We start from the raw sequence: 9,268 nt of genomic DNA, 5'->3' as shown, positions 1-9,268 counted from the left end.
AAGCAAAGTTTGGATTAGGTCTTTCAGACCCCTATGAATTGGGTGTTGAAACTACTCAAAAAAACTACAAACGATCAAAGAAAAAGAAAAGGATAAAGAATTAATTCTTATGGATCCAAAGGATCTGAAATGGACTGACGAACTTGCAAACGAACTTCATAAACCAGTTGTAAAACATTTCAGAAAAGAAAAGTGATTGTAAATGGAATCGATGAAATATGGGCTGCTGATTTAGTTGACATGAAATCTTTTTCTAAATTCAATTACGGTATAAAATACTTATTAATGGTAATAGATGTTTTTTCAAAGTATGGATGGATTGTGCCATTGAAAAGTAAAACTGGAGTTGATGTTGCTAATGCTTTAAATAAAATTTTCCACGAAAGAAAGTGTCAAAAAATATGTGTAGATAAAGGCTTAGAATTTTATAATAAGCATGTTAAAGCGCTAGATGTTGAGTTATACTCAACTGAAAATGAAGTAAAAAGTTGTGTAGTTGAACGATGGAATAGAACAATAAAAGATAAAATGTTTAAGTACTTTTCAGCTAATTTTACTAGAAAATATATTGACGTTTTAGATGAAATGGTAAATAAATACAACAACACAAAGCATTTTTCCATTAAAATGACACCAGTTGAAGCCAGCGATAAAAAGAATGAAAATATTGTTTGGTTTAATCTAAATAGAAATGTACGATCAAAGTCTGTAAGACCAAAGTTTTCAATTGGTGATAGAGTTAGGATAACTAAAAAGAAAGGAACGTTTGTAAAAGGATACACGCCGAGATAAACCGGAGAAGTTTTTACAGTGTCACAAGTTCAGTTCCACCAACTTATAAATTAACTGATCCACCAACTTATAAATTAACTGACTATAATAGTGAAAAAATACAAGGTACTTTTTATGAACAAGAAATGCAAAAAACGGATCAAAGCATATTTAGGATTGAAAAAGTTATTCGCTAACTTAAAAACAAACCATTAGTAAAGTGGTATGGGTGTCCTGATTCGTTCAACTCATGGGTTGATAATAAAGAATTGATAAGTCTGATGTAGTAGGAAATGCTTTCTTTTACGCTTAAGTTAGATTTCACTTGTGAAACTGATGTAACCATAATATATTAATATATTATTGTTGATATGGATGAAATATGATATGAGAATATGGATAGGTATATAGTCGAAAAAAAATGTCCCAGAACCCGTATTTTATACTACTCAGAATTTTAAATCTTAAATCTGGAGTGAACTTCACGTGATTGACTGGCAGAAACTTTATAGTTATTCTTTGGTTTAACTCAACAGCTACTCTCTGCAACAATGACTGCATTACAATATGGTTTTTATTTTGCCTTACGCAGTTATCAGCATGTAATTACAGTGTATCTTTAACAGAGTTTTCATGTTTAACAAGGTAGTAATGAATCACACTCAAAGTATTGTTTACATCTTTTCCGATCAACATGTTTTTAGGTAACACATTATTGTACGTAACCTCAACTTCATCAAAGCGAAGTTAAGATAAGAAGATGATTCTCGGTCATTTCCACTTCATCCTTGTTAGATGCATGGTTATCAGAAGTGTCAGACCTTAAAAAAATAATCCGGATCATTTTCACGATCTCATTATTGACTTCTGATGGATCTAAACCATTTAATTCGCAGTTATTCAAAAGCTTTGCTACATCAGCATTTTCATAAGTACTTGATCAGCAATTCATAATAACTAAAAACAATCACATTAATAAACAAGTCATTAAAAATAATTTTTAATGTTGAGTTTTTATATGAACTTTTCTTTAATAAAAATTACTAGGGTTGTTTTCAAACCTACCGTGAGTTGACCCAGTAAACACGCTTTAGTTGGCCCAACTGAACGGACCAGTTTTAGCTATCGTTGGCTAAACTGTTGGCATTCCGTGCCGACCATTAACCAACTGTACACCGCGTGTTTTTGAATCGTAAAAGTTTCCTGTAAGTTTTATAAATGTATTTATAATTGTATTTTATTTAAATGTCCGCGTGGTTAAAGTAAAAAGAATTAGTTTAATTAGAAGCAATTTATTATTTATTTTCTTTCAAACGCTTTATTACCTTTTAATTAAATTTTTAAACTCAAACTCTCCTTCATCTTTTATTTTAACCGTTTTATTTTAATCTTTATACTGGAAAGCAAAAATATTTTACTTTTATCCATTAGTTAAACATTCAGATATAAATTTTGACATTTTTTAGAGTTTTTAATTTAATTTTATGATGATACCATTGTTGTATTTGCATTAGACACTTTATCTCTATTTTATCTATTAATAGGAGTTAAAAAACAGCTAAAATGTATAAGTGCGTAGTATGTTTACGTGTGTATTTCTGTATGTATATGTGTGTGTGTATATATATATGTATATATATATATATATATATATATATATATATATATATATATATATATATATATATATTATATATATATATATATATATATATATATATATAGACACCACTTACCTAAACGACTACTTCTATGCCCTTATTGTTATTGACAATAATCTATCGATACATTAATTTTCGATTCATATATGTTTTTCTTTGTATTTACTTATTTGTTTTTTATTTCAGATTTATCACATGATGGATTTATGCGATATAGAAGAACAAAGTATTTTAATTTTTTATAAATTTTTTAAAAACATCTACTAATAATTAGTCCAGTCAACGTCTAAACTTCAATGTTGCAAATGTCATTTTTAAGTAGTTTCTAGACTTATATTTTTTAATATTAAATATATTAGTTTTAATAAATGAATATTTGTTTGAAGTATTTTTTAGTCACAGTATAACTGGTACTGATTTGAGTAAGTTTACTATCTTTTTATTTATTTTATATTGGATTTATTTTATATTAGATATATATTTTGTGTATTTAACATGGAAAACTGACTGTAATTTGTTGATACGAAAGTGATCAACAAATTACAGTCAGTAATTTGTTGATCATTTACTTAAATAATTTTGTGCATTGTAGTCTAGATTCTTTGTTAAATTAAAATAATTAATGTAAATAAATATTGTTTAATATTTTTGATAAACGACTTATGTATATAAACATAAAAAGATATGGATTTCTCTAAATCTTAAGTTTAAATATAGTTGTTGATTAGAAAAGATCACAATTTGTAAGATTCTTATATATTTTTTTATTATTCAGTTGTAGCAATAGTAATACTACTGGTAATATGTTTAATGATAATAGTGAAATTGAAATGGATAATATTAGGCTCGAAGAAGTTATTAATGTAAATGCTAATAGGCAATTTGAAAATAGTTGAAATGAGATAGATCTAGGCAAGATGAATCGTTGTTGAAATGTAAGAAATGCTGCTCAGCGAGCAGAAAACTTACTTGCCAGAATTCAGTGTCAAGCAATGTTAACGTCTGTTAATTTGATTTTACTTTAGGCAATTTAGAACAAAGCAAAGTATGAATTTTACTATTTATAATAACAATTAATAACAATTTTAAATTTAAATGATTTTAAATTTTTTTGTAATTTCAAACAAAATTATGTTCTTTTTCCTTTTAGTTGTTTTTTGTCATCACTTGATTAGTTTGCTTACTGTTGAAGCATGGTTTTAATTTTTGTAAATATAATATGATGTGAAATTTACTATATTAATCATTAGTCAACAGTTAGAGAAAAGCTGGAGCTTAATTAAGAAATGTTGGAAATTAAATCAAGGTAAAAATAATTAAGTTTACTGGTAACATAATAAAACCAGTTACTACTATTTATTGCGTGTTTTTTTACTTTTTTTAACATGCTGCTTTGGAAACACTTTCTTTTTTCCCTCTCTCTCTCTCTCTCTTTCTCTCTTTATCTCTCTCTCTTAGAGAGAGGGAGAATTAATAAAATTTATGTAATTACTGAGCTCGTACGTATGTCTTAATACCACAATTGAAAATGACCATTTATACTATAATTGCCCCTTGATTGTTCAAGTATTGTAATAAATAAAATCTTTTTAGTCCAAGTATTTTATTTGATAAAATATTTTATTAAGTTGTGGTGTTATTTGCCAGTGTTACTACATTGTGTTGTCTAGCGTTTTTATAATCTTTTCTTTTTTAATTACTCTGAGGATAGTAATGTTTTCTTACAAATATTTTATGCTATGCAAACAATTTGTTTTTTGTATACCATTTCTTATTTTGATTTCAAATATGCAACCCATTTTTCACAATCACGTCAAGTTGTAAAGATAGTTGTAAACATTTTTAACTTTTGCACTTTCAATTAAAGTGCAAAAGCGAATTTAAAAAATGCGAAAATCATATAGTTGGGCCATTAATGGTACCAACTGTTAGCCAACTGTTTTATTACTGTTGGGCCTTTAATGATACCAACAGTTTGTTAAACAGTTGGCTAAGTGTTGGTGAAAGCGTTACTTTTTTTTCACGGTACCAACTAAATAGCCGACTGTTGGCCCAACTGTAGCTATTAGTTGGTTATTAGGATCGAGCCAACTACTTACCAACTGTTCAATGTTTACTGGGGACACTTATTGTTGGTTTGAAATATTAACAGAAGTTTCGCAACAGATAGTTGTTTATTATTTTTTGCGTGTGAACACCATCGTCCACAAAACATTTATAAATTAAGCGGGTTTTTGAAAAATCTTTCTTTCTAAAGTAGCACCTGTTAGAAGAAATTAAACAAAGATAAGCAAATTTAAAATTATTTCTTATAATTTTTTTGTCAAACAATAATCGTTGGTAGTAAAATAACTACATAACATAACATAAAAGCTTTAATAACAATTTTGGTCACCATACTTGGTATAAAAAATAAGAAGTAACATGCTGATTACTTTCGTTTTCAATAACTTCTAAGGAATTTCAACAATTATCGATCAAAATAATAAAAATTTATATAATGGTATACCAAAACGTTAATACTACAGCAGAAAAAAATAATCAATAAGAAATTATTTACTTCTAGAGGAGAAAACATTTTCAAAACAGGTCTGATGAAGAGGTGACACCTTTTCTACATTTTTTAAAATTACTTTTTTGAAATTATCAAGAATAAAAATTTTACAAAAAAACACCTTATTATTGTAATATGATCAATTATTATTGTAATATGATCAAACTATATATAAAAAAAAATTCTCATTTTTGAATTTTTGGGCCCGAAGAACTATTATGTCAAATATAAAGACTTAATACCTTTTCCTGTGAGGTGCCTCATTTGATCAATGTTTCTAAAATTTTGTAAAAATTTGAATCCAAAACCTAGAAAATCGACTAATATTTTTTTTTTTTTAATTTGGAATAAAGCTTTTCGTATGAATAGTAACAACATAATTAAAAAGTACCAATTTTAGAGGAGGTCACTATTAAAAATTTATTTTTGTCTGATTCTTAAGGTGGTAGACTGCTAAAAAAAAAATTTTAAAATCTGACATTATTCCAATTGATTTTTTCATTTTAAACACGATAAATAGGATTAAAAAAAAAAAAATTTTTTTTTTTTCCTCTTTCTAATTTTTGGGCAAATTTAAGTGTTTTTAGGCCTAAAAAGTGCAAAGTTCTTGGAAAAGATATCTCAAAAAGTAAAATATATCAAGTCTCAAAATTTTACAGTTGTGTACCTTTTAAGTAGATAAATGTCCTGAGATAAACAAAAAATTTGAATCTTTTTCAATTTCGATGCACCATAAGCTTTTTCTATGCGTCTAAATTTAGGCCAAATTCCTGACCCCAAAACAGCCCAAAGAATTTAATTTTAATTTTTATCCAAAATTTCTTTATCTCAGGACATAAAGCTCATAAAAATGAACATCTGTACAAAATTTCAAATCAATTGGACAAATACAGCTCCCGCAATCTTATACAGAATATGAAAAACTTTACAACAGAGAAAAATGCAAATAAAACTTTATATTTTGAAAATACAAATATATTAACACTTGAAAACAGGTTAAACCCCCCCCCTCCTTTTCATATAATGTTCCTTCTTCATCATTGTGCTTATCATCAAACCCCTTCCTTGTTGCTCTAAGCTTTTTTCTTTGTTTTTTAAACTTTTCAGATGATTTTATGTCCATAAGCTTTTCACGTAGCACATCACTATTTTGAAAACCGTTTTTAGTAAAATGTCCTGGTAAAATTCCTAAACTGTGAAGAACATCTATCATACCAGTTTTACCATCATTAAACTGTATGACAGCAGATGCAACACTAATTTCAAGTGTTGACCTACCCACATACACATTTTTTGGGCATTTTGTCCAAATTACATTATTGAGCGATTCATTTGCATTCTGTGTTTCTCCATCAAGACATCTTTTTAATAACTTGTTTGCACCAAGATCTTTGTGTGAAAAAATAGGTTTTATATTTTCACAAACAGCTTCTGGAATGTTTATACTGTTTTTATAAGTCAAAGTTTGATTAATCTTGTCCCTTTGATATTTACACCACGAATGGCTAGTACGAGGACAATACTTATGGCGTTCTTCATCGCTGCTGCTTTCAGAACAGTGATGAATTAGTCCTGCTATGGATTTTTTCATGCCATACAAATTCCCTTTGTTTTGTCGTATACTCATTCCATAATAGTTTTGCAATGTATTAATGACTTTATCTGTCATCCTTCCTTTTCCAGTAAGTCTTTTACCATCTTTTAAAACTTTTCCCTTGTACAATACTTTAAGAGAGCGTAAACGAGACCCAACTCTTTTTTGAACATGACTGACACATTCACTTTTTTCAATTTTATACCCTGGGTAAACATTATTACTTTCTATATTTTGGTAAGACTTACTGTCACCATCACCACAGTATTTTGTATAACGCAGTTTGTTAAAAACAGTTGATCGTTTAAATATTTGCAATGCCCCAATAGCTTCCATTGCACCTGCACTTCCTTTGTGATTAATTGGGCAAATATATGATTCTACCCAGTCATTGTATCCCGGTATATCTTTGTTTCTCTGCCAATATTGGCAACTTTTACAATCCTTTATGAAAGTTTGAGTGTCAACACACTTCCCATTACTAATAGCTGTAACAACACCGTTCAGCAAGGAAAAACCGCGTCGCTGCCACGTTCCATCAACACTTACAGTAACATTTTTTATATCAGGGTCACCAATAGAAGACTCACTTGTACTCCAAGTATTAGTCACTCAATTACTATCTTGACTAATACTTGGAGTATCAGAAGTAGGTAAATTTAACTTTTCAGCAGATGCTGATTTGCTTGAAGAAGTATTTGTTAGAGATGTTTATTTGATGTATTATTTGAACTTGAAGTAGTATATTCAGAAGTCAAGTGAATTTTATTCGCAAGTAATCTATAACATTTACGTTTTTTGCTTTTAGACTTATTTCTTCTTTCTGCAGAACCCATGTTGATAGTATGCACTTTTATCGAGTTAATATATAGTAATAAACCAATTCAACAACGTTGTTCTTTCACACCATGTCATTTAAACATAGAAAAACAAAAAACAAAGAAGTAGCTATTGGTTTGAGTGCTTAGATTTTGTAAAATTTAGTTAAAATTGCCTTATTTTGACGTTGCTATGAGCGTTGCTAGGGGAAGCAAAATCACCCTACTAAGTTTAAACTGTTTTTTTAGGCCTTTTTATGTTTTTTTGTAAAATAATATGTATGTTTTTAAAAACAGCAATAGTTAAAGTTTTTAACTAATCAACTTTTGAAAAACTACTTTTTTCAATGTTTTTTAGCAGTCTACCACCTTAAAGAATGTCGCTCATAAAATTATGGTTCGTAGTTCTCAAATAAGTGCTTTAAAAAAAGTTCATTATTTTATCAGTAAAGTTTGCTTCGTATTACTCATTAACAGTTTCTGATGATGCAACAGCTTCTAAAAAACAAGATGTTTTATGCAATTGCTAAAAACAAAGACTGCAATTGTTCATATTTTTACATTCTTCGTTTACATTTTTTCTTCACTTATGATTAAAATTTTATCTTTATTTTTCGTGCATATACCCAGACACAAATATGATAGAAAGCATCAGAAGGATAAATGTATTAAATTTTTATGTCTTAGATTTATCTTCGTATATCTAATCTAATGCTTAACTTTAACAATAATTAGTATTCAAATAATAAATATAACAAAAGAAGCATTACTTAAAGTGTGAGAAGAAAAGAAAGCATTACACCTCTATAATATCAGGCTATTAGCGTAGAAAAAAGGCAAGTCATTTGCGTTGATCAATTTTACAATAATACTGTTTTAATGACAGATTTTTGTGAAATAACGCAACTATTGTTGCAGCTATTGCAATCTGGACACCGATTCACGGATATCACGGATAACACCGATTCACGGTTATTTTTATATTTATACTCTTATAATGATTAGATGTTCAGGGTTATAGCAAGTGATTAAAGGAAGAAAGTTGAAAAAAATGTGTCCATTTTTTTAAATTAACAATTAAATGCTTGTTTTATATTTATTTAAGAATCAAGCAAAAACCTCAACACGATTACACAAAACACTTTTTTATTATAGCTTGCAGCTGGAGCAAAAGTCAAGGCAATATTTTGTTGTTTGCAATTAAAGCAAAATTCTAGCCACTTATTGGAACCAAATATTTAAAAATGCCACTTTCATAAGAAGCGCAGACCTCATATTTGTACTCATACCAATTTTAGTAAATGATGACCTAATATTTAATTAGCTATTAATTTTGTGAATTAAAAGTGAATTCAGGCCTACTTTGCAGTTGTAGGATTTGAACCACGACTATGCACTTAAGAAACGCTGAGGAGCAAATTGTTCGATAAAAGTTTTTACTTATTTAATAAACAAAAAATTTTTTATAACGGCAAATAAATTTTATATATCAAAATAAAAGATGTTGCCGTAATGCAGTTTTAAAGGAAAAGCAAAACTGTAAATTTTAATATATATTTTAACATTACATAATTTGAAGTTTTGAAGTTAAGTCAGATATTTGCATACACTACAAAAAGTGCTTCGACTTTCTCTCACCATTACCTTGGTTGCAATGGCTGCCAAACACGTTCCGAGTCAAACACGTTTGAATGGGTTACTAACAACAGGATTAAAGTTCAGCATTAATATAATATAAATTATAAGGCAATAATATGAGAGTGTTCATGTTCCGAGATGGGATCATCCATTTAAGGTAATGAAGTTACGTAACGAATTCGTTTTGCGAGTCTATGAGAGTGTTCATGTTCCGAGATGGGATCATCCATTT

The 9,268-nt window shown here is 28.4% G+C and overlaps 1 protein-coding gene across 1 annotated transcript; it reads left to right on the top strand.

The window, feature by feature from the left end:
- Positions 1 to 285: 285 nt before the first annotated feature.
- On the top strand, positions 286 to 3,328 carry LOC136076018 (uncharacterized). The gene is made up of 5 exons (XM_065789478.1): positions 286 to 738; positions 2,619 to 2,658; positions 2,792 to 2,854; positions 2,906 to 2,960; positions 3,208 to 3,328. Exons 1-5 carry the CDS (start codon positions 286 to 288, stop codon positions 3,326 to 3,328), a joined length of 732 nt encoding a protein of 243 aa, XP_065645550.1.
- Positions 3,329 to 9,268: the final 5,940 nt, after the last annotated feature.

The sequence above is a fragment of the Hydra vulgaris genome, chromosome 02 (genome assembly GCF_038396675.1).
Source record: "Hydra vulgaris chromosome 02, alternate assembly HydraT2T_AEP".
Classification (NCBI taxonomy): domain Eukaryota; kingdom Metazoa; phylum Cnidaria; class Hydrozoa; order Anthoathecata; family Hydridae; genus Hydra; species Hydra vulgaris.
The sequence above is the reverse complement of the archived record's forward strand: the minus strand, read 5'-3'. Positions and strand labels throughout refer to the sequence as shown.

Excerpts from the sequence above, each read along its gene's own strand:
- LOC136076018 (XM_065789478.1), top strand. The coding sequence starts at position 286 with ATGGTAATAGATGTTTTTTCAAAGTATGGATGGATTGTGCCATTGAAA. Across the intron at positions 2,659-2,791 it reads ATGCGATATAGAAGAACAAA|TTTTAATAAATGAATATTTG; the intron begins GTATTTTAATTT and ends TAAATATATTAG. Across the intron at positions 2,961-3,207 it reads TGTAATTTGTTGATACGAAA|TTGTAGCAATAGTAATACTA; the intron begins GTGATCAACAAA and ends TTTATTATTCAG.